Here is a 25782-nt window from a genome sequence, read left to right as displayed (position 1 = left end):
GTACCCGGTGGGGTCTTCTGCTGTTGTAGTCCATCCGCCTCAAGGTTGTGCGTGTTGTGGCTTCACAAATGCTTTGCTGCATACCTCGGCTGTAACGAGTGGTTATTTCAGACAACGTTGCTCTTCTATCAGCTTGAATCAGTCGGCCCATTCTCCTCTGACCTCTAGCATCCACAAGGCATTTTCGCCCACAGGATGGCCGCATACTGGATGTTTTTCCCTTTTCACACCATTCTTTGTAAACCCTAGAAATGGTTGTGCGTGAAAATCCCAGTAACTGAGCAGATTGTGAAATACTCAGACCGGCCCGTCTGGCACCAACAACCATGCCACGCTCAAAATTGCTTAAATCACCTTTCTTTCCCATTCTGACATTCAGTTTGGAGTTCAGGAGATTGTCTTGACCAGGACCACCCCCCTAAATGCATTGAAGCAACTGCCATGTGATTGGTGACTAGATAATTGCATTAATGAGAAATAGAACAGGTGTTCCTAACAATTCTTTAGGTGAGTGTATATTATATGCTTGTATCTTTTATCTTGCAGAGAATGGTAAAGAAGGGGTATGACCGTACCAGGCGGCATGACTCAAAAAAAGAAATAGTTCGCAGCATACAACAAATGCTGAGAGAAAAATTCGCCCGCGAGCACTCTGAAAGTGCAATAGTAAAGAGGTGGTCGGACCTAAAAAGGCGAGACCCAGAATTCGTCAGAGAAATATCTGAAAGAGTCTGCCCCGGTAAGATGCTTACTGTAACATTACACAATGTGGATGAGAAATAATGTAATGTACAGTGATGTCTAGAATTATTCATACCCTTGTCTTATTATCACATAAAGTTACGTTTAATCCAAAATACAGCTATCATATATACAAAGACGTTATTCACACTAAAATTAATTATAAGCGATGTACAAAAGGCATTATTGTGGTCCCCCTTTCCATACCAAGGAGAGAAATTCCTGTTTAATTGCAAAAAAAAAAAAAAATCTTGGTATCAACATAGGAAATAACATTAAAGTAATAGCAACATATATACAAAGAACAACTTCACATTAAACTGAAAAATTATAAATTAAACTATACCATACGCTAAGCTATAGATGAAATATAGAATGTATTTTAAGTATTATTTTTTGAAACTATTTACAAGTAATACTGGAAACCCTACCCTTACTATAAAACTAGCTAAAAGACGTTCTACTACCCTAATAATAAACGATGTACCAAAGGCATTATTTAAAAAATATATATATATATATTTCCTTGTGTACTGTTTTTTTTTGAGTAAACGTAACTAATTTCACATAAAATTATGTTATTGTATGGTCTCTGATTATTATGCTTATTGATCAGGTTTCCACCATTAATTGTCTCTTGTCAAAGTTCTAAATTTTGGTGAAGACCAAGTCCGCCCCTGAATTTTGTCCTTGTAGTTGTTAATATGTCAAAGGATAGACCTTTCTATCCCCCTTTCCATACCAAGGAGATAATTTCCCTGTTAATTGCAATAAAAAAGCTTCTGGGTATCGACATAGGGATTCCCTGTCAAAAAATACATAACTCCAGGGAGGCTGATAATTTTAACAAGGTTAACATGGCTAACCCAAGAGACATAGATGTCTCTCCAATCATCAACATTTGACTTAATATTAAAGGACTTTAATAAAAAAAAATTAAAAATCAACCGCATAAGATACAGATTAATGGTTAAATTGTTTAGTTATATTCGTTGATTTTCCTGTCTAAATCATTAACAATGTGTAATTACAGGCCAGCCTGTTCCAACAGTGCGCTCAACACCTGCGCACCGGGATATCCACGTGGTGGAGGTCTCTGAGGAGGAGGAAGAGGAGGCAGGCCCCCCCACCGCGATGGAGACGAGCGACACTGCTCCCCCAGATGTCGCCGAACATGTGGAGGTGGAGGTGGAGGAGGAAGGCGGTCCCTCTCAACCCCACACCTCACCGGCTGCCGCAATACCTCCGGCCGAGGTGACCGAGGAGGAGGAGGAGCAAGAGGTGGCCGCACAGTCAGAGGAGGAGGAGGAGCTTGTTACCACCCCACAGCAGGAGGGTAAATATCTACAAAAATCTTTATAAAAATAACTAACAAACCTAATTCAACTTAATTATACTATCAAAGGTAGTTTTGTAATCTTGGTTAGAATTTTTAAAGTAAAAAGTAAGGGTGGGGTTTGAGCAAGGAATGATGGGTGAATGATAAGGGACAGAGCGGCTAGTTTTAACTGGTCTCCCTGTGTCCCTGAGCCAACACCCTGCTGGGTAATGAATGGCAAAGGAAAACAGGGTAGGGAAAAAGGAACAGAAAACCAATACATATTACAGTACACATTTAAACAAATAAAAAAAAGCCTTGATGGCGGTCAGGACACACAAAATGGAATTAAAGTGTAGCCAGAGTCCAGGTACACACACTAAACAGTCAATAATATTAATGTAATAGCAACATATATACAAACAACAACTTAACAGTAAACTGAAAAATTATAAGGTAAACTCTACTAAACTCTAAACAATTCATGAAATATATAAATTTTTAAACTATTGTTTTATCAACTATTTACAAGTAATACTGGAAACGCTAGCCATATTACAAAACTATATGTTAACATACGTACAAAGACTTCATTCACAATAAGCCTAAATAAAATTATTTTAACACTAATCTAGTCTCAAAAATCTTCAAAATATATAATTCTATTGAACACTATATAAAAATCTATTTACAAGTTAAAATGGAAACACTAGCCATACCATATAACTAAATGCTATCTTACATACCTAGACTATATTAACACTAACCCTAGTAATCATTTAAACGCTAATAAACAAAATAAATTAATATAAATTATTTAATTTTTTAACATAAAGTATACTTAAAATATTTACAATTAACAAAAAAGGAAATACTAGCCATACTACAAAAATAATTGATATAATATATACAAATACACTGTTCACACTAACCGTAATCACTAATTTAACCGAATAAAAGTATAACCTAATAAAAATATATATATATAATCTTTTGGAATAAATCATATTTCATACATTTAAACAGTTAACTATTAACACTAACAATACTACAAAACTGAATTCCATCAATGCCTACAACTGTGACTGATTATCTCTATTTTTATCTTTCACCATAGGGATAAATAATCTAATTAAAAAAATAAAAGGGGTCATAAAAGACCAAAAAAAAAAAAGCGAGGCTTTCCGCCTCCAAATGCAAGAATTGGAGAAGAGGCACCGGCTCCTGGAGAGGCAGAACCAGCGGGATCTGCGCGAGGTCCTGGACCAATTGGAACAATTAAAGAAGCACCGTTAGCTTCTTTGTTTTATTCATTTTATATGTTGGGGCTGGGAGGGGATTGTTATTTTGTTTTATATATATATATTTTTAATTAAAAAACAAAAAAAAAAATCAGATAGAGCATAGTCTGATTAAAATATTTTTTTGATTCCAAATTCAAAGTTTCTGTTCTTTTGTTAAAGTATGTACTATATAACTTTGAATTAAGCAAGATTTAGTCCAGTTTGTGAATTATGCAGAGTCCAGTCAGAAAGTGTAATGTCATATATATATTAACAGTGCAGTATAATGCCTACACATAACTTAATCAGGACATTGCAGCTAATCAATTTTATTAGGTATACTTAAAGCAATACAAATTACCTAAATTTAATCCAAAAAAACAAAATGTAAGATAACGGTGTCGTGTAAGGCCCACACAGATAAATACACTAGTTGAGGACAGCAGCAGTGTAAAATAACGGTGTAGTGTGAGGCCTCACGGATTACATACACTAGTGGAGGACAGCAGCATTGTAAGATAACGGTGTAGTGTGAGGCCTCACGGATTACATACACTAGTTGAGGACAGCAGCAGTGTAAGATAACGGTGTAGTGTGAGGCCTCACGGATTACATACACTAGTGGAGGACAGCAGCAGTGTAAGATAACGGTGTAGTGTGAGGCCTCACGGATTACATACACTAGTTGAGGACAGAAGCAGTGTAAGATAACGGTGTAGTGTGAGGCCTCAAGGATTACATACACTAGTGGAGGACAGCAGCATTGTAAGATAACGGTGTAGTGTGAGGCCTCACGGATTACATACACTAGTGGAGGACAGCAGCAGTGTAAGATAACAGTGTAGTGTGAGGCCTCACGGATTACATACACTAGTTGAGGACAGAAGCAGTGTAAGATAACGGTGTAGTGTGAGGCCTCACGGATTACATACACTAGTGGAGGACAGCAGCAGTGTAAGATAACGGTGTAGTGTGAGGCCTCACGGATTACATACACTAGTGGAGGACAGCAGCAGTGTAAGATAACAGTGTAGTGTGAGGCCTCACGGATTACATACACTAGTTGAGGACAGAAGCAGTGTAAGATAACGGTGTAGTGTGAGGCCTCACGGATTACATACACTAGTTGATGACAGCAGCAGTGTAAGATAACGTTTTAGTGTAAGGCCTCACGGATTACATACACTAGTGGAGGACAGCAGCAGTGTAAGATAATGTTTTAGTGTAAGGCCTCACGGATTACATACACTAGTTGAGGACAGCAGCAGTGTAAGATAATGTTTTAGTGTAAGGCCTCACGGATTACATACACTAGTTGAGGACAGCAGCAGTGTAAGATAACGGTGTAGTGTGAGGCCTCACGGATTACATACACTAGTCGAGGACAGCAGCAGTGTAAGATAACGGTGTAGTGTGAGGCCTCACGGATTACATACACTAGTGTAGGACAGCAGCAGTGTAAGATAACAGTGTAGTGTGAGGCCTCACGGATTACATACACTAGTTGAGGACAGAAGCAGTGTAAGATAACGTTTTAGTGTAAGGCCTCACGGATTACATACACTAGTGGAGGACAGCAGCAGTGTAAGATAACGTTTTAGTGTAAGGCCTCACGGATTACATACACTAGTTGAGGACAGCAGCAGTGAAAGATAACGGTGTAGTGTGAGGCCTCACGGATTACATACACTAGTTGAGGACAGCAGCAGTGTAAGATAACGGTGTAGTGTGAGGCCTCACGGATTACATACACTAGTGGAGGACAGCAGCAGTGTAAGATAACGGTGTAGTGTGAGGCCTCACGGATTACATACACTAGTGGAGGACAGCAGCAGTGTAAGATAACAGTGTAGTGTGAGGCCTCACGGATTACATACACTAGTTGAGGACAGAAGCAGTGTAAGATAACGGTGTAGTGTGAGGCCTCACGGATTACATACACTAGTGGAGGACAGCAGCAGTGTAAGATAACGGTGTAGTGTGAGGCCTCACGGATTACATACACTAGTGGAGGACAGCAGCAGTGTAAGATAACAGTGTAGTGTGAGGCCTCACGGATTACATACACTAGTTGAGGACAGAAGCAGTGTAAGATAACGGTGTAGTGTGAGGCCTCACGGATTACATACACTAGTTGATGACAGCAGCAGTGTAAGATAACGTTTTAGTGTAAGGCCTCACGGATTACATACACTAGTGGAGGACAGCAGCAGTGTAAGATAATGTTTTAGTGTAAGGCCTCACGGATTACATACACTAGTTGAGGACAGCAGCAGTGTAAGATAATGTTTTAGTGTAAGGCCTCACGGATTACATACACTAGTTGAGGACAGCAGCAGTGTAAGATAACAGTGTAGTGTGAGGCCTCACGGATTACATACACTAGTGTAGGACAGCAGCAGTGTAAGATAACAGTGTAGTGTGAGGCCTCACGGATTACATACACTAGTTGAGGACAGAAGCAGTGTAAGATAACGTTTTAGTGTAAGGCCTCACGGATTACATACACTAGTGGAGGACAGCAGCAGTGTAAGATAACGTTTTAGTGTAAGGCCTCACGGATTACATACACTAGTTGAGGACAGCAGCAGTGAAAGATAACGGTGTAGTGTGAGGCCTCACGGATTACATACACTAGTTGAGGACAGCAGCAGTGTAAGATAACGGTGTAGTGTGAGGCCTCACGGATTACATACACTAGTCGAGGACAGCAGCAGTGTAAGATAACGGTGTAGTGTGAGGCCTCACGGATTACATACACTAGTGTAGGACAGCAGCAGTGTAAGATAACAGTGTAGTGTGAGGCCTCACGGATTACATACACTAGTTGAGGACAGCAGCAGTGTAAAATAACGTTTTAGTGTAAGGCCTCACGGATTACATACACTAGTGGAGGACAGCAGCAGTGTAAGATAACGTTTTAGTGTAAGGCCTCACGGATTACATACACTAGTTGAGGACAGCAGCAGTGAAAGATAACGGTGTAGTGTGAGGCCTCACGGATTACATACACTAGTTGAGGACAGAAGCAGTGTAAGATAACGGTGTAGTGTGAGGCCTCACGGATTACATACACTAGTTGATGACAGCAGCAGTGTAAGATAACGTTTTAGTGTAAGGCCTCACGGATTACATACACTAGTGGAGGACAGCAGCAGTGTAAGATAATGTTTTAGTGTAAGGCCTCACGGATTACATACACTAGTTGAGGACAGCAGCAGTGTAAGATAATGTTTTAGTGTAAGGCCTCACGGATTACATACACTAGTTGAGGACAGCAGCAGTGTAAGATAACAGTGTAGTGTGAGGCCTCACGGATTACATACACTAGTGTAGGACAGCAGCAGTGTAAGATAACAGTGTAGTGTGAGGCCTCACGGATTACATACACTAGTTGAGGACAGAAGCAGTGTAAGATAACGTTTTAGTGTAAGGCCTCACGGATTACATACACTAGTGGAGGACAGCAGCAGTGTAAGATAACGTTTTAGTGTAAGGCCTCACGGATTACATACACTAGTTGAGGACAGCAGCAGTGAAAGATAACGGTGTAGTGTGAGGCCTCACGGATTACATACACTAGTTGAGGACAGCAGCAGTGTAAGATAACGGTGTAGTGTGAGGCCTCACGGATTACATACACTAGTCGAGGACAGCAGCAGTGTAAGATAACGGTGTAGTGTGAGGCCTCACGGATTACATACACTAGTGTAGGACAGCAGCAGTGTAAGATAACAGTGTAGTGTGAGGCCTCACGGATTACATACACTAGTTGAGGACAGCAGCAGTGTAAAATAACGTTTTAGTGTAAGGCCTCACGGATTACATACACTAGTGGAGGACAGCAGCAGTGTAAGATAACGTTTTAGTGTAAGGCCTCACGGATTACATACACTAGTTGAGGACAGCAGCAGTGAAAGATAACGGTGTAGTGTGAGGCCTCACGGATTACATACACTAGTTGAGGACAGCAGCAGTGTAAGATAACGGTGTAGTGTGAGGCCTCACGGATTACATACACTAGTGGAGGACAGCAGCAGTGTAAGATAACGGTGTAGTGTGAGGCCTCACGGATTACATACACTAGTTGATGACAGCAGCAGTGTAAAATAACGTTTTAGTGTAAGGCCTCACGGATTACATACACTAGTGGAGGACAGCAGCAGTGTAAGATAACGTTTTAGTGTAAGGCCTCACGGATTACATACACTAGTTGAGGACAGCAGCAGTGTAAGATAACGGTGTAGTGTGAGGCCTCACGGATTACATACACTAGTTGAGGACAGCAGCAGTGTAAGATAACGGTGTAGTGTGAGGCCTCACGGATTACATACACTAGTGGAGGACAGCAGCAGTGTAAGATAACGGTGTAGTGTGAGGCCTCACGGATTACATACACTAGTGGAGGACAGCAGCATTGTAAGATAACGGTGTAGTGTGAGGCCTCACGGATTACATACACTAGTTGAGGACAGCAGCAGTGTAAGATAACGGTGTAGTGTGAGGCCTCACGGATTACATACACTAGTGGAGGACAGCAGCAGTGTAAGATAACGGTGTAGTGTGAGGCCTCACGGATTACATACACTAGTTGAGGACAGAAGCAGTGTAAGATAACGGTGTAGTGTGAGGCCTCAAGGATTACATACACTAGTGGAGGACAGCAGCATTGTAATATAACGGTGTAGTGTGAGGCCTCACGGATTACATACACTAGTGGAGGACAGCAGCAGTGTAAGATAACGGTGTAGTGTGAGGCCTCACGGATTACATACACTAGTTGAGGACAGCAGCAGTGTAAGATAACGGTGTAGTGTGAGGCCTCACGGATTACATACACTAGTGGAGGACAGCAGCAGTGTAAGATAACGGTGTAGTGTGAGGCCTCACTGATTACATACACTAGTTGAGGACAGCAGCAGTGTAAGATAACGGTGTAGTGTGAGGCCTCACGGATTACATACACTAGTGGAGGACAGCAGCAGTGTAAGATAACGGTGTAGTGTGAGGCCTCACGGATTACATACACTAGTTGAGGACAGCAGCAGTGTAAGATAACGGTGTAGTGTGAGGCCTCACGGATTACATACACTAGTGGAGGACAGCAGCAGTGTAAGATAACGGTGTAGTGTGAGGCCTCACGGATTACATACACTAGTTGAGGACAGCAGCAGTGTAAGATAACGGTGTAGTGTGAGGCCTCACGGATTACATACACTAGTGGAGGACAGCAGCATTGTAAGATAACGTTTTAGTGTAAGGCCCACACAGATAAATGATTTGGAGGACAGCAGCATTTTCACGTAGAAGATTATATTACTAAGTAGATTCAAGATCTACTTATAGCTCGTCAAAACATAGCAGAAACAGAATGCAGCATATTCTTATCTTGTATCAGGTAAGTGTTTAAAGGTAAGTTTGACAGTGCTAATAACATTCTTTCAATAATAATGAGACTTGTAAATTAACAAATTATATTATTCTGAGATTTTTGACAAAAATTTTTTTAATGCAACACACAATATTTAGTATCGCAAGCATTGTGTACATTTTATTTGTCTACAAAATAATATACACATCATATATTTTGTGATGGTTTTTTATAATATAATTTAAAAAAAATTTATTAAAATGTACGTGGACTAATTGTGTTTGGGGAGACTATAATCGGTCCATTATTCTCCTATTTTTAAAAAATATTTATAACAACAAAAATAATAATTGAAAAAAAAGCTGATTTGATTCCAAAAATAATGTTGTGGCTATTAACTAACCAGCACGGATTACCAAAAAAACACAATAGTGTATTTCGGATTTATTATTTATTATTTAACAATATATATTAACATCATGTGCCCATAATCCAAAAATGTTTGTCAAGAATTATCCTATAAAATATTCATGTATTTTTTGCTTAATAAATGTGGCAATAATGCTCTACTCACAAATACGGATTTCCACACGGATGAGTATAACGCCAGTCACACCCAACCATGTAGAGAGGTCAACACGGAAGTCCAGCATCCTTTCCAGGACGACAGACAACACCATGCTAGTACCCAATTCCGTATTTAAAAAAAACGAAATAAATAAAATTAAATGAAGTTATTAGGTTTATCAATCGGTCGTGTAACATGGTCAATGAACAAGACCTTTTGAAAAGGGAAGCCCTGGTGCGTTGCCCACCATGATATAGTGAGAACCACATCCATTGCCCATTAACCCAATTTCTTCAAAATAATAAAATATTTAAATAAAACAAAACAATTTTGTAAATGAAGCATAACACCACATGATATTTTAATAACTTTTCTTATTATTTAATAGATTTATTTAACTCGTGACAATACCTTTTGAACTAAGCACATGTGCCCACATAAAAAGTTTATAACAAATAACAGTCAAATTCCAAAAATTTAATTTAGAAAATAATATGGATAAAATATGGTACATGCTGGTAGTCTCCACATAATCATTCTGAAAATACAGCATAAAAAAATAAAATAAAAATAATGATCACAAAATTTATAAAAAATTTGAAGTTGCCATAACAATGGCACACAATATTCCTAGTAAGCCAACAGTTTTAGGCATACACACTGTTTGACCGAAGCTCTCAATTGTATATCGGATAGGCTCATGTAAATGTGAACTTGTTATTTTATTTTAATTTGTAAAAAAATGTGTACGCAGGGATGGGAATAACTGTGGATTCTTGAATTCTTAATTTCATACTATCAGTCATTTAAAAAAAAAATTCTATAGAAAAAAGCTATTAATAACACTATCAAAAGCAGCAACTAGATGTTTATCATTTAACTGAATGTCTAAACATATATTGTAGACCAACATAGGATGACAGGCAGCAGTAGGCGCTAGTAGCTACTGCAGCATTTAGAAGTTTATGGGTCAACCTTTTGACTAATAATATATCTTGAACTAAGTGAACTGAACACAACGTGTAGCAGCACGGTTGGAGTGTTTTATGCGAACCAGAAATATCCTCTCAGGAATGGGCCCCCTCCCAGACCTGGACAGCAGCAGCAGCAGCAGCGTGTAGTATAGTCGACTGGCAGAGCAGCAGGTATAATGGTGCAGCAGGAATATCCTCTCAGGAATGGGCCCCCTCCCAGACCTGGACAGCAGCAGCAGCAGCAGCAGCGTGTAGTATAGTCGACTGGCAGAGCAGCAGGTATAATGGTGCAGCAGGAATATCCTCTCAGGAATGGGCCCCCTCCCAGACCTGGACAGCAGCAGCAGCAGCAGCAGCGTGTAGTATAGTCGACTGGCAGAGCAGCAGGTATAATGGTGCAGCAGGAATATCCTCTCAGGAATGGGCCCCCTCCCAGACCTGGACAGCAGCAGCAGCAGCAGCAGCAGCGTGTAGTATAGTCGACTGGCAGAGCAGCAGGTATAATGGTGCAGCAGGAATATCCTCTCAGGAATGGGCCCCCTCCCAGACCTGGACAGCAGCAGCAGCAGCAGCGTGTAGTATAGTCGACTGGCAGAGCAGCAGGTATAATGGTGCAGCAGGAATATCCTCTCAGGAATGGGCCCCCTCCCAGACCTGGACAGCAGCAGCAGCAGCAGCGTGTAGTATAGTCGACTGGCAGAGCAGCAGGTATAATGGTGCAGCAGGAATATCCTCTCAGGAATGGGCCCCCTCCCAGACCTGGACAGCAGCATAAATAGATAAAAAGAGCAGGTAGATCAGGATGTTCCATGTGTGCAGCAGGATTGTGTTAAAAATGACGCTAAGTTCTATATTGTCCAATGTCTACAATGTACATCACAAATACATTTGCTCCACACGTTGGCTGCACAGGGCTGCTCTCAGTTTCCACATCTGGCACATCCAGTGTGTGTAGCAGAACACAGTGGTAAGGCATCCAGCCTCCCTGTGTGCAGAACCCTTCACGCCAGAGGGCAGTAGTAGTGGCGGGGATTAGCCGCAGCTCTCTCATCCTCCATGTGTCTGTGAGGAGGAAGGGATACCGGCTGTCTCCACACCCATACATGATCATCAGCGCCCACACGCGGTGCTCCATCCTACCGGTGGACCTATCCTTCCTGCACCGGTCTGAACACCGAACTCAGTGAAGATCCAGCTATTCTCAGCAAGGATCTTGACGTGTCCGTAGTGCCTGCTAAGGCTACTTTCACACTAGCGTTCGGAGCGGATCCGTCTTATGTTTCATCAGACGGATCCGCTCCGATAATGCAGACGTTCGCATCCGTTCAGAACGGATGCGTCTGCATTAAAACTTAGAAAATTTTCTAAGTGTGAAAGTTGTCTGAGCGGATCCGTTCAGACTTTACATTGAAAGTCAATGGGGAACGGATCCGCTTGAAGATTGAGCCATATAGTGTCATCTTCAAGCGGATCCGTCCCCATTGACTTACATTGTAAGTGTGGACGGATCCGCTCGCCTCCGCACGGCCAGGCGGACACCCGAACGCTGCAAGCAGCGTTCAGGTGTCCGCTCACTGAGCGGAGCGGAGGCTGAACGCTGGCAGGCGGATGCATTCTCAGTGGATCCGCCTCCACTGAGAATGCATTGGGGCCAGACGGATGCGTTCGGGGCCGCTCGTGAGCCCCTTCAAACGGTGCGCACGAGCGGACACCCAAACGCTAGTGTGAAAGTAGTTTTAACCCGTCATGTCTAGTTCACGTCCCTCCCCAGTAGTGTAACAGAAGAGTCAGCTGTATTCCCCAGCTACGGGGATGGCGCTTTGTGGCTGACTCCAGTGCTCAGCACTGATCATCGATCTCATCTCATGGTGCTGAATAAGGCCTTATAGGCGACATATCTCTACAAAGGGTGGAGTATTACTTTTCCCCTTTAAGGCTTTCCCAGAAAGGGTATGGCTATCAAAGTGCTGCAACTTCACTTTCACTAAGCGGGGCCTAGTAAGGATTCTGGTATGAAGGCATTATGTGTCTGGGTCTTGTATTGATTTTTGGATAAACTATACCTAGATAAGGACAGTAGCTGTGCTACAGTTACTTGTGCTTGAAATCAAAATTGACATTAAAATTAACTACAATAAATACATAAATAGGATTGACTACAATGCAGATTACGTGAAGTAGAGACTATAGAATAATGCAGACCTTCACAGGAGTGAAGTGTTATTTATTAAAAAATATATATTGATATATACTATATGTATATTTATATATGTGTGCTGTCACACTACGATATATATATAGAACCTTTCACTTCTGAAAAGTGAATTATGGAAAATTTACATCCTCCGGATAGCAGCATTGCAGATGATTGTGTTAGTGGACTTTATGTAAGAATCTTAACTACTCCTTTTTTTATATTACAACTCAACTAAAATGAAGCACAGCTGCAGTGCATTGGGTATGCAGGTAAAGGTAAGCTTTAAACGATAGTTCTTCTTAAAACCCAGACACATAATGCCTTCATACCAGAATCCTTACTAGGCCCCGCTTAGTGACAGTGAAGTTGCAGCACTTTGCTAGCCATTCTATTTCAGGGAAAGCCTTAAAGTGGAAAAGTAATACTCCACCCTTTGTAGAGATATGTCGCCTCTAAGGCCTTATTCAGCACCATGAGATGAGATCGATGATCAGTGCTGAACACTGGAGTCAGCCACAAAGCGCCATCCCTGTAGCCGGGGAATACAGCTGACTCTCCTGTTACACTAGCGTGGAGGGACGTGAACTAGACATGACGGGTTAGCAAGCACTACGGACACGTCAAGATCCTTGCTGAGAATAGCTGGATCTTCACTGAGTTCGGTGTTCAGACCGGTGCAGGAAGGATAGGTCCACCGGTAGGATGGAGCACCGCGTGTGGGCGCTGATGATCGTGTATGGGTGTGGAGACAGCCGGTATCCCTTCCTCCTCACAGACACATGGAGGATGAGAGAGCTGCGGCTAATCCCCGCCACTACTACTGCCCTCTGGCGTGAAGGGTTCTGCACACAGGGAGGCTGGATGCCTTACCGCTGTGTTCTGCTACACACACTGGATGTGCCAGATGTGGAAACTGAGAGCAGCCCTGTGCAGCCAACGTGTGGAGCGCTGTATGGCTACTACATTGATTATAGTTGAATAGATTTTTGATTATAGTTCAATAGATTATTGAGTTTTTTCAATTTAAAAAAATGATATATATTAAAACATAATCCATATTTAAGTCTATATATACATAAAAGATATGTTTAAGGGAAAATTCATATAATTATTTTCTATAATTCATATATTTACACTACACAACACATGATTAAAGAAATTTAGAGACATTATTAAAATAAATTATTAAATAAAATTTCTTTATCAGACTCTGTACATGATTCACCAAAATTAATAAATTAATTCAAAATATATTGACACATATATACATATGAGAAGATTAAATTTAATAAGTAATTTTTTCATAATTAAGTAGATTTGATTAAAAAAAATAACTTAATAAAGAATATTAAAAATCAGATTAAAATCAATAAAAAATTCATCAATAAATTCATAAATATATACAACACATATAAAAAGAAATTCATAAATAGGATAAAAAATAACTTCATATTAAGATAAGACAATAAATTAGTTAAAAAGGTTAAAAAACAACGGATTTACGGAGGGAGAGCGAGGGAGAGGGATGGACAAGGGACCCTTCAACGGCCTGAACCGACAGCTGGGGCCAGGAAGTCACTGCCGATCCAGGACTCGTTCATTTTGATGAATGTCAGTCTGTCCACGGAGTCAGTGGACAGACGGGTCCTCTTGTCTGTGACCACCCCACCTGCCGCGCTGAATGTCCGCTCAGACAGTACGCTGGAGGGGGGGACAGACAATAACTCCAGCGCATACTGAGCGAGCTCACGGCAGGTGTCCAGTCTGGCAACCCAGTACTCCATGGGGTCGTCAGTGCTCATGCTGTCGGAAGCACCAACGGACCCCATGTAGTCTGCCACCATGCGGGCCAGCCGCTGGTGGTTGCTGCTGCTGCTGCTTGCACTGGGTCTTGCAGACTGGTAGAACAGCCTCATCTCACCCATTAGGTCACCTGCTCGGCTGGTGCTGCTGGGTCCAGCCACCTGCTGGGTGAGATGGGCGGGGGAAACTGGAGCTGGAGGCCGAGGGGTAGTCTGCTCCAGACGCTTGATCAGACAGGCCCGCAGTTGTTCCATCCGGGCCTGCCGCCGACTTGATGGTATAAACTGTTCCAGTTTCCCCTTGCATCGTGGGTCTAAAAGGGTGGCCAACCAATAATCATCCCTCCCCTTAATACTCTTGATCCGGGGGTCCCTCCTGAGGCATCGCAGCATGTGGGCAGCCATGAGGAAGAGGACAGCCCGCTGTGACTCGTCATGGCTGCCCGGGACCATGACCTCTTGGTCCTCCTGCTGCTGTTGCTGCTGCTCCCGGTTGGAGCTGCCCCACCCCCGGACTAACGGTGCCCCCATCACCGGCTCTCCCTCCTGACCAGGCCCAAACTCCTGGACGTCCACTGTGTCATCCTCCTCCTCCTCCTCAACGTCCTGGGCCTGGTCCTGGTGGAGCAAGGCAGCCTCATCTTGCTCCACCAAGGCACTCTCCCCAGCTTCAAGCAGGCGATCGAGTGTCCTGTCCAGCAGGAACACTAATGGGAGCACGTCATTGAGGCCGACATGCTCCCCGCTGACCATCTTGGTCGCCTGCTCAAAAGGGGCCAACACGTGACAGACCTGCTGTATCTGCCCCCACTCCGCATTAGTGACATAGGGGAGTGGGTGTGATGGCCCTGAAGTGCCTAGGTCCAGCAGGTATTCCCTCACCGCCCGTCTCTGCTCCCACAACCTTTCCAGCATGTGGAGGGTTGAGTTCCACCGCGTCACACTGTCCACAATCAGCCTGTGAGGGGGCAGGCTGTTGTCCCGCTGAAGTCTGGACAGGGACGCGGTGGCAGTTGGGGAGCGTCGGAAATGGCTGGCAATCCTACGTACCCTTAACACAATGTCACTCAAACCTGGGTACGTACGGAGGAACTTCTGTACCACTAGGTTGAGGACATGTGCCATGCAGGGCACGTGGGTCAGACTGCCAGCCTGAAGGGCGGCGAGTAGGTTGCTGCCGTTGTCACAGACAACCAAACCTGCCTGGAGCCTACGGGGTGTCAGCCACTTCTGGACCTGAGCCTGAAGTGCGGCCAGAACTTCAGGTCCAGTGTGTCTCCTGTCTCCCAAGCTCACAAGCTGGAGCACGGCCTGGCAACGGACGTGCCCCACACTTGCATAGTTACGGGGACGCTTACTGGGGGGCTCAGCAGCAGTGGAGACAGTGGCTTGTGGGAGAGCAGCAGTTCTCCCCTGGACACCCCGCGGCGGCACCACAAACTCTGATGCCGCCGATCCCTCCCCGGCGCCTCGGAGGGACACCCAATGGGCAGTAAAACTCAAGTATCGTCCCTGCCCATGTCTGCTAGTCCAAGCATCCATTGTGAGATGTACCCTGTCGCTGACAGCATGATCCAGCGACAGGCATACTTTCTCCACAAGGTGCTGGTATAGGGCAGGGACGCCAGTCCTGGCAAAGTAATGGCGGCTGGGGACACGCCATCTGGGTTGTGCCTGCTCCAACATCTGCCGGAACGGATTGCTGTCCACAAGATTGTAAGGGAGCAGATGTTGGCCAAGAACCCTTGCCAGGAGCCCATTGAGTGAACGCACACGTCGGTCCCCGGGGGCATAGGGCGCGGTGCGTTCAAAAGCGTCAGCAACTGATGGCTGGCGCCGGACGGCAGTGGAGGAGGAGATAGAGGAGGGTGCAGTGGAGGCAGAGGTATGGCTGCCGGTCCCAGTACCTCTATGAGAGGGAGTGGCGGAGTGGGAATGACTTACGGGGATCTGTTGTGGGGGCTGCTGTACTGTGGCAGGAGCTGCTGTCCCCTGCACACTGCTGGTGGCGCTGCTGCTACCACCCTTCATCTGTTCCCACTCCCGCCAGTGGTTGACCCGTAGGTGCTGGTTCAGTGCTGTAGTACCCAGCCGAGCCACCACCCTCCCTCTCTTCACCCTGGCACGGCATAGCTGACAGATTGCTACTGTAACATCGTCAGCTGCCAGGGTGAAGTAAGCCCAAACAGGCGACTTATGCACCGACCGCCGGTCAGATGGGTTGGTGCTCACTTGCGTCTGTTCGGGCTCGGTGCGCACAGGTGGAGGTGGCTGCTGCTGCTGCCTCCTACTGCTGACATTACCAGTGGAGCCCCTGCTGCTAGACTCACTGGTAACCTGGCGCACCGTTTGCCTCCGGTGCCGACCTTCCTCCTCATCAGTGCTGCTGATGCCTGACAAGGGAGGTGGTATCCATTCTTGGTCACCCTCCTCTTCATCCCCCGATGTGTCAGACCCAGGGCCAAGCCTTGGTGAACAGAGGGGAGCAGCTGACATAGAGCCCCTGACCGGGCTCTGCTGTCCCCTCGCTGATGCCTGGGTCTGACTAGGTACAGGGGTTATGTGGCTGACACCACCTGCACCTATTGGAAGGGATGTCACTGGCACCATCTCCCCCTCCATCTCTTCCAAGAGTTGCTGACCATGGGGAGGACTGAACTGCAGTTCTGCCTCCTGTTCCTCCTGAGTTGCCTGCCCAAAGATATCAGAATCAACATCCTCAAAAAGATCAGGTGATAAATTTTCGGGGGTGGGGGTTGATTCTGCAGGAGGCGGAACCCTGCAGATGCTGCTGCTGCTGCTGGTTGTGGCTGGGCCGGAGGACTCTGTGGCACTGGACTGTGCCATCATAGCCACAACTTGTTGGGCATCCTGAGAACTAATTGGGCGGCTGCCACGCCCAAAGAACTCTCTGATTAGTCGGACGCCCCTCACACTTGAACCTTCGTGGGTAGAGGAGCGGTCCCGTGCAGGCAGCGGTCCAGCACTGGAACCAACTCCCCTACCACGACTTCCAGAACGCCCGCGTGATGTCATACTGGTCAGAGATTGGTCTTACTGTCACAGACAAATAAAAAAGTGTGGGATTTGGGGAAAACTTTATTGGGATGGGGAATCTGGGGCTAAAATGAAAAACGAATTCAATAAATTAAATCAATAAATTAATAAATCCTAACCTCTATATAATTTTTTTTTGTTTTTTTCAACTATGAAAAGACGCAGACTCTGACGCAGACAGACACAAAAGCAAATAAACTATTCAACAACTACCCTATATAAACTTTTTTTTTTTTTTTTCTTTTTTTTCAAACTAAAGGAAGACAAGGACACTGACGCAGACAGACACAGAACCTAGTAGACTAAGGAAAAACTACCCTATATAAACTTTTTTTTTTTTTTTTAGCTAACAAAAGACACAGACACTGACACTGACAAACACAAAAGCTACTAGACTAAGGAAAAACGACCCTATATAAACTTTTTTTTTTTAGTTTTTTTCTTTTTTTTAACTAAGAAAAAGACGCGGACTCTGACGCAGACAGACACAAAAGCTACTAAACTATTGAACAATTACCCTATATAAACTTTTTTTTTTTTTTTTTTTTCTTTCAACTAACAAAAGACGTGGACACTGACACTGACAGACACAAAACCTACTAGACTAAGGAAAAACTACCCTATATAAACTTTTTTTTTTGTTTTTTTCAACTAAGAAAAGACGCGGGCTCTGACACAGACAGACACAAAAGCTAATAAAATATTTAACAACTACCCTATATAAATTTTTTTTTTCTTTTTTTTCAACTAACAAAAGACGCGGACACTGACACAGACAGACACAAAACCTACTAGACTAAGAAAAACTACCCTATATAAACTTTTTTTTTTCTTTTTTTTTTTTATCTAACGTAAAACACGGACACTGACAGACACAAAACAAATACTACACAAACTAAACTATTATAACCTAAGGAAATACACTAACACACTTAACTAAAACACTAAAACTAAACTAAACTAAAGCCTACAATATAACTAAACTTAAGCTCCCTCAATCTACACTAATCACTCCCTACTACTACAACCTACACTATAGAATTAATAATTAGATTGTGAAATATATTGCTTTTAAAAAAGCACAATTCCACACCACACAGCACAGCACAGTTTTTAGATCCTAACACAACCAACTCCAAGTAAAACTGCACAGAATGGCTGCTGGGAAGAATATTATATAGTAAAGAGGTGGGGAGCTTTCCGATTGGTTGCTAGGGAGGTTGCTAACCTATGACAACTGTAGGTACATCATTTTCATTGGACAAAAAGACAGAAGGGCGGGATCTATGTACTTTGACGGAAATGATATATTCGCATAAATTCGCATTACGAAAAAAAATCGCAAACTGAACTAAAATTAGTGTAAACTTTATAATTAAGTGATGATTGGAAGTCTCACCTCACCCTACCAATTTAATTTCCACCACAAGCTACAAGCAGCCTGCTTCTAGCTTGTGGTCCAATTGAGATTTAGATAGTTTATACTATGCAAGGCATAGAATATTCGTGTATGCGAATTTTCGAATATATTCGCAATTCGCAGCGTTTACGAATTCGCAAGCGGGAAAAAAATCGCATGGCAAAAAAATCGCAAAAACACTTTAACTTTCATGGCCGGGATGGTCAAGTCAATCAATGCGCAGGAAGAATAGCACGTGTGAAAGAAATCGCATCGCTTAATAAAAATCGCATTACGAAAAATCGCAAAAAAGGCAGGATTTTGGCTATGGCTTTGAAAAAGAGCCTTGATGCAAAACAACACCTTAAATGAATGAAACTCAGAGTCACTCAAACTCATTTATCAACACAAGTGAACTGAAGTTCGTGAACTTATTGTGTATCATCTAATTTAATCAACGCGAATATTCGCAATATCGAATTTATGGCATGATATTCGAAAAAATCGCGAAATCGCGAATATGCGATATTCGCGCGAAATATTCGCATTGCGAATATTCGCGCCCAACACTATTGGAAATCTGGGACGCCATGTCATCCAGACCAAAGAGGACAAGGACAACCCAAGTTGTTATCAACGCTCAGTTCAGAAGCCTGCATCTCTGATGGTATGGGGTTGCATGAGTGCGTGTGGCATGGGCAGCTTGCATATCTGGAAAGGCACCATCAATGCAGAAAAATAGATTCAGGTTCTAGAACAACATATGCTCCCATCCAGACGTCATCTCTTTCAGGGAAGACCCTGCATTTTTCAACAAGATAATGCCAGACCACATTCTGCATCAATCACAACATCATGGCTGCGTAGGAGAAGGATCCGGGTACTGAAATGGCCAGTCTGCAGTCCAGATCTTTCACCTATAGAAAACATTTGGCGCATCATAAAGAGGAAGGTGCAACAAAGAAGGCCCAAGACGATTCAACAGTTAGAGGCCTGTATTAGACAAGAATGGGAGAGCATTCCTTTTTCTAAACTTGAGAAACTGGTCTCCTCGGTCCCCAGACGTCTGTTGAGTGTTGTAAGAAGAAGGGGAGATGCCACACAGTGGTGAAAATGGCCTTGTCCCAACTTTTTGGGGATTTGTTGACACCATGAAATTCTGATTCAACATATTTTTCCCTTAAAATGGTACATTTTCTCAGTTTAAACTTTTGTTCCATGATTTATGCTCTATTCTGAATAAAATATTAGAAGTTGGCACCTCCACATCATTGCATTCAGTTTTTATTCACGATTTGTATAGTGTCCCAACTTTTTTGGAATCCGGTTTGTATAATATGGCAGCAGTTATGTGAATGAGGGTTCCATACATAATCACAGAATACCCTAAATGCATTGCAGCTAGAATCACAGTAATCCAGTGTATATACTTTTAAAAAAAGTATCCACAGTCCGTGGCTACCTTAAGACAGAGACCAGTTGGCAGGTCGCTAATATCCATAATGATATTACATAATATTTCATGCTTTACGCATGTGGTCTAATTTTTGGTACACTATAAAAAATCACATGAAGCTTGGCTTATAGAGGAATGGGAACATCCTAGACATAGCCACACTCATAGGAAACAGGTGAACGTCAGTCTTTTATTAATGCCTAAAGGTGCCTGGGATCTAAATTTATGGATCCATACACACTCCTTCTGCAGTATTTTCTTGTCCCAGTCCCCACCTCTAGGTGATGGTGGTACCAGTTCCAACACAGAGAATTTAAGGCATAAGGGATCCCCCCCATGCACTTCATTATTGTGTGAAGCTACTGGAGTGGCGTTCGTTTTGATGACGTCATTAACATGCTCGCTGTCACGGGGTTCCGAAGGTGCACTCAGTCCCCCATTGCCCGCAGACCTGTTGCTTAGCTTTTGGAATGAGGTTCTGTGTTTGACCTCATTCCCAGGGCGGCTTTACTAGCTGGGTGGCTCCCTGCTCCTAGTCTGCCTTGAGCGCCGAGCTGATCACTCGGTGCTCGACTGGTTGGTCTGTCGGTCATGTGACGCTGGCCACGTCACATGACCCTCACTCCCCACTATAAATACAGGCAGCCTGCTGGCTACAGGTTGCCTGTTAATTTCTAGGTTCCTGGCTATTTGTTGGACTGCTGAATACTTACCTGATCCTGTTCCCTGACCATCCTTTTGCCTGCTCCTCCTGTACTGCGCATCCGTCCTGGTATTGTGACCTCGGCTCCCACCTGACTACTCTCTTAGGACTCCTCTTGTACTTCTCTGCTCTCCTGGTATTTATGACCCCGGCTTCTCCTGACAACTCTCTGCTTGCTCCATTTGTACTTTGCAGCTTTCCTGGTATTGACTCGGTCCGTTCACGTCCTGTTGTTTGTCTGTCTGTCATCCCTGCACTTATTCCAAGTTAGGGATTGCCGTCCAGTTGTCCCCTGTCATTAGGACTCGCGAGGCAAGTAGGCAGGGCCAGGGGTAAGGGTGGAGCGCAGTGGTCACTTCCCTCCCCCCTGTGTGTGTGTGTGTACGCGACCGTTACAGATTAACAGGCCCAATAACCACTGTATTATGAATCCTCTGGTGACCCTGACTGACCATGTCTCTAATCTGACGCAGAGGGTGCAGGAGTTAGGGGAAAAACTCAGTTCTTTTGAGTTAGGGCAAGGTTCTTCCACTCCTCAGGCCTCCAGTCCGCATTTTGAGCCCCAGATTAAGCTCCCAGAACCCTTTTCTGGAGACCGGAGGAAGTTTCTCACTTTTAAGGAGAGTTGCAAACTTTACTTCCGTTTGCGCCCCGTGTCCTCTGGCCCCGAGAGTCAACGCGTGGGCATTATCATTTCCCGATTACAGGGTGATCCCCAGGACTGGGCTTTCTTTTTACCTGCTGGCACCAGTTGTTTATATTCTGTGGAGGGGTTCTTTCAGGCCTTGGGTACCCTCTATGATGAACCAGACAGGGCTCTAGTAGCCGAGACGGCTCTAAAGGCACTGGTTCAGGCCATTTTACCAGCGGAGGATTATTGCACCCAGTTCAGAAGGTGGTGTGTCCCCTCAGGATGGAACGAACCAGCCCTGAAGAGTCAGTTCAGGTCAGGTCTGTCTGATAAATTTGAAGGATCTTCTGGTCAGTTATCAACTTCCAGAGACCTTAGAGGAGATGATGACCCTTGTTGTCCGACTTGACCGACGGGTTAGAGAGAGACGACAGGAACAACAATTCTCTTCCCAGATGGTGGTCCAGCCAGAGGCCTATTCCAGAGACAATGCTGAGGTCTCCACCGAGGAACCCATGCAGGTTGGCATGACCCGAGGGAATCTTCGCCGCAGACGTGGAGAATGCTTTTACTGTGGAGATCCTGACCATTGGATCAACCAGTGTCCTAAGAAGGTCCTCTCTGTCAAGTCTCCTAAGACAAGGCAACCTAAAGATTAGGTACACCCTGAATTTTCTAAATGTAAGCTTTCGGTACCCATTACGATTTTTCTGGGAGTAGATAAATGGCCGGGTAAGGCCTTTATTGATTCTGGCTCAGCGGCTAGCTTTATTGACTCTGAGTATGCTGTAAGATTGGGTATTCCTATGTTTGCCTTACCAACTCCTATCCATGTCATGGCTATTGATGCTACTCCTCTTATTGGTGGTACAGTGAGCTTATGTACCTCTGAGATTTCTCTAACCGTGGGTGTGTGCCACTCAGAGAGATGTTCGCTTCTAGTCCTGGAGAACCTACCTGCTGAGGTGGTTCTAGGGTTGCCATGGCTCTGACTACATAACCCCACTATAGATTGGTCCAATGGGGAGTTGGTGAGATGGGGGCCTAAGTGTGACTCGTGCTTGTCCGTGGTACAGGCTGGGGTCTCAGTAAAGTCTGATACTTTACCCTCTGTTGTTAGAGAATATTCTGATGTATTCTCATCACCAACCCCGGAGGTTCTACCCCCCCATAGACCTTATGATTGTACCATAGAGCTAGTAGAGGGGGCCAAGTTTCCTAAAGGACGAATTTATAATCTTTCTATGCCCGAACGCAAGGCCATGGAAGATTATATTAAGGAGAGCCTTGGTAAAGGACATATTAGACCTTCTGTCTCTCCTATGGGGGCGGGGTTTTTCTTCGTTAAGAAAAAAGATGGTGGTCTTAGGCCATGTATCGATTACCGGAGATTAAATAAAATCACTGTCCAGAATAGATACTCCCTCCCATTGATTCCGGATTTATTTAACCAGGTTCTGGGGGCAACCTGGTTTTCCAAAATTGACCTGAAAGGGGCATACAATCTAATCCGAATCAAGGAGGGAGACGAATGGAAGATGGCGTTCAATACTCCGGTAGGACACTTTGAATATCAAGTGATGCCTTTTGGACTCAGCAATGCCCCAGCTGTGTTCCAAAACTTCATGAATGACATTCTTGGGGAGTACTTAGGTAAATTTGTTATTGTCTATCTTGACGACATTTTGATATTCTCTCCTGACTTCGAATCCCATGTGTCTCATGTTAAACAAGTATTAGAGGTGTTGAGGGAGAATCAGCTATCCGCTAAACAAGAGAAATGTGTCTTTGGTGTACAGGAGATTCTGTTTCTAGGGCATGTTCTGACTCCTCACGCCTTCAAGATGGATCCTGGTAAGGTACTAGCAATTAAGGAATGGGTAAGACCTTCATCCTTAATGCCTTACAACGGTTCTTAGGTTTCGCCAATTACTATCGTAAATTTATTATGAATTTTTCCATAATTGCTAAACCGTTGACGGACCTTACTAAGAAAGGGGCGGATTTGGAGAATTGGTCTACTGAGGCCATTTCTTCATTTGAAAAATTAAAAAAGGCATTCAGTAGCGCTCCCATTCTGATCCAGCCTGATCAGGAGAAACCTTTTATTGTGGAGGTGGATGCGTCCGAGGACGGCGTAGGAGCAGTCCTTTCACAAGGTCCTGCTAGCCTCACTAATCTGAGACCATGTGCCTTCTTCTCCAGGAAATTCTCTCCCACGGAGAGATACTACGACATAGGGAATAGGGAGCTGCTGGCCATTAAATGGACATTTGAGGAGTGGAGGCATTTCCTGGAGGGGGCAAGACATTGTGTAACTGTTGTCACTGACCATAAAAACCTTATGTTTCTCGAGTCTGCTAAGAGGATGAATCCCCGTCAAGCCAGATGGGTTTTTTACTCGTTTTGATTTTTCCATCACGTTCAGGCCGGGAAGTAAAAATGTGAAGGCGGACGCATTATCTCGGAGCTTCCAGGCTTTTCAACCTACTGAGGTACCACCTGAATCCATCCTACCAGCAAAAATCTTCTTAGCAGCTCTTACCCAGGATATCTCGGCTCGCATTAGGTCTGAACAACATCTGGCACTGGTATCCACCCCAACAGATAAGTTGTTTGTTCCCGTACAATTTAGTCTCCAGCTGTTGGGTGAGTGTCACGATTCTGCCTTTTGTGGACATCCGGGTGTTGAGGGCACTAAGGATCTGGTTTCTAGATCTTATTGGTGGCCCACTCTAACTAGGGATGTCAAGTCCTACGTGTCAGCCTGTGAGGTTTGTGCCAGGTCCAAGACGTTTAGGACTCGCCCTGCTGGTAACCTACGACCCCTACCCATTCCCAGTAGACCCTGGTCCCATATCTCGATGGACTTTATAACTGACCTACCGCTGGCGGAGGGTAAGACTGTGGTTTGGGTAGTGGTCGATAGGTTTAGCAAGATGGTTCATTTCATTCCCCTGTCTAAACTTCCGAATGCTAAAACCCTGGCGTCTATTTTTGTGAGAGAGATTGTTTGTTTACATGGCATCCCGGAAAATATTGTTTCTGACAGGGGTGTGCAGTTTGTGTCCAAATTCTGGAGGGCCTTCTGTCAAAGATGTAACATTTCATTGTCTTTTTCTTCTGCCTACCATCCTGAGAGTAATGGGCAGACTGAACGCCTTAATCAGTCTGTGGAACAATTCTTGAGGTTGTATGTTGCTGTTGACCAGCAATTATGGGTCAAATTCCTTCCGTTGGCTGAATATGCTTTGAATAACCGTGTCAATTCTTCTGCTGGGGTCTCCCCTTTCTTTTGTAACCATGGTTTTCATCCCCGTTTTCATTCTGGGTCGTCCGTCTCCTCCTCTAACCCTGAAGCGGATAAACTCTCCTCCGAACTGTGCACAGTTTGGGCCCGGGTTCAATCGAACCTAGAAAAGGCTCAATGTTCTCAAAAACTCAAGGCCGATAGGAGACGTTCAAGGGGGGTAAACTTTCAGGTTGGGGATAAAGTATGGTTGTCCTCCAAGAATCTATCTCTCAAGGTAACTTCTAAAAAATTTGCTCCTCGTTTTATTGGACCATATAAGATCACGGAAGTGATTAACCCGGTATCTTTTAGGTTGGAGCTGCCTGAGTCATTCCACATTCATAATGTGTTCCATAAATCTCTGCTTAAAAAATATTTTGAACCGGTAGTACCATCAAAAGCCTCGCCTCCGGCGGTTCTTGTTAATGATGCTGTTGAGTATGTGGTGTCTAAAATAGTGGATGTCAGGAAGGTGCGTAATTCCTTGCAGTACCAGATTCACTGGAAGGGGTATGGACCTGAAGAGAGATCTTGGGTACCTGCCAGGGAGGTTCATGCTCCTAGACTTGTTCGTAAATTTCATTTAGAACACCCTGAAAAGCCATCGCCTGAAGTCTTGGGTCCGGTGGCCCCTCGTAAAAGGGGGGGTACTGTCACGGGGTTCCGAAGGTGCACTCGGTCCCCCATTGCCCGCAGACCTGTTGCTAAGCTTTTGGAATGAGGTTCTGTGTTTGACCTCATTCCCAGGGCGGCTTTACTAGCTGGGTGGCTCCCTGCTCCTAGTCTGCCTTGAGCACCGAGCTGATCACTCGGTGCTCGACTGGTTGGTCTGTCGGTCATGTGACGCTGGCCACGTCACATGACCCTCACTCCCCACTATAAATACAGGCAGCCTGCTGGCTACAGGTTGCCTGTTAATTTCTAGGTTCCTGGCTATTTGTTGGACTGCTGAAAACTTACCTGATCCTGTTCCCTGACCATCCTTTTGCC

At 44.3% G+C, this 25782-nt stretch overlaps 1 protein-coding gene across 1 annotated transcript in view; it reads left to right on the top strand.

The window, feature by feature from the left end:
* The first annotated feature begins 483 nt into the window (after positions 1–483).
* The window catches only part of LOC120990862 (neuromodulin-like), a 40109-nt gene continuing 14810 nt past the window's right edge, over positions 484–25782 (top strand). The window contains exons 1-2 of the mRNA XM_040419746.1: positions 484–739; positions 1775–2077. Coding sequence (XP_040275680.1) covers positions 523–739; positions 1775–2077 — 520 coding nt within the window. The 5' untranslated portion in view covers positions 484–522. The remainder of the gene's footprint in view (positions 740–1774; positions 2078–25782) is intronic.

This window comes from Bufo bufo, chromosome 2, assembly GCF_905171765.1.
Source record: "Bufo bufo chromosome 2, aBufBuf1.1, whole genome shotgun sequence".
Classification (NCBI taxonomy): domain Eukaryota; kingdom Metazoa; phylum Chordata; class Amphibia; order Anura; family Bufonidae; genus Bufo; species Bufo bufo.
This window is presented reverse-complemented; position numbering and strand designations above follow the sequence as displayed.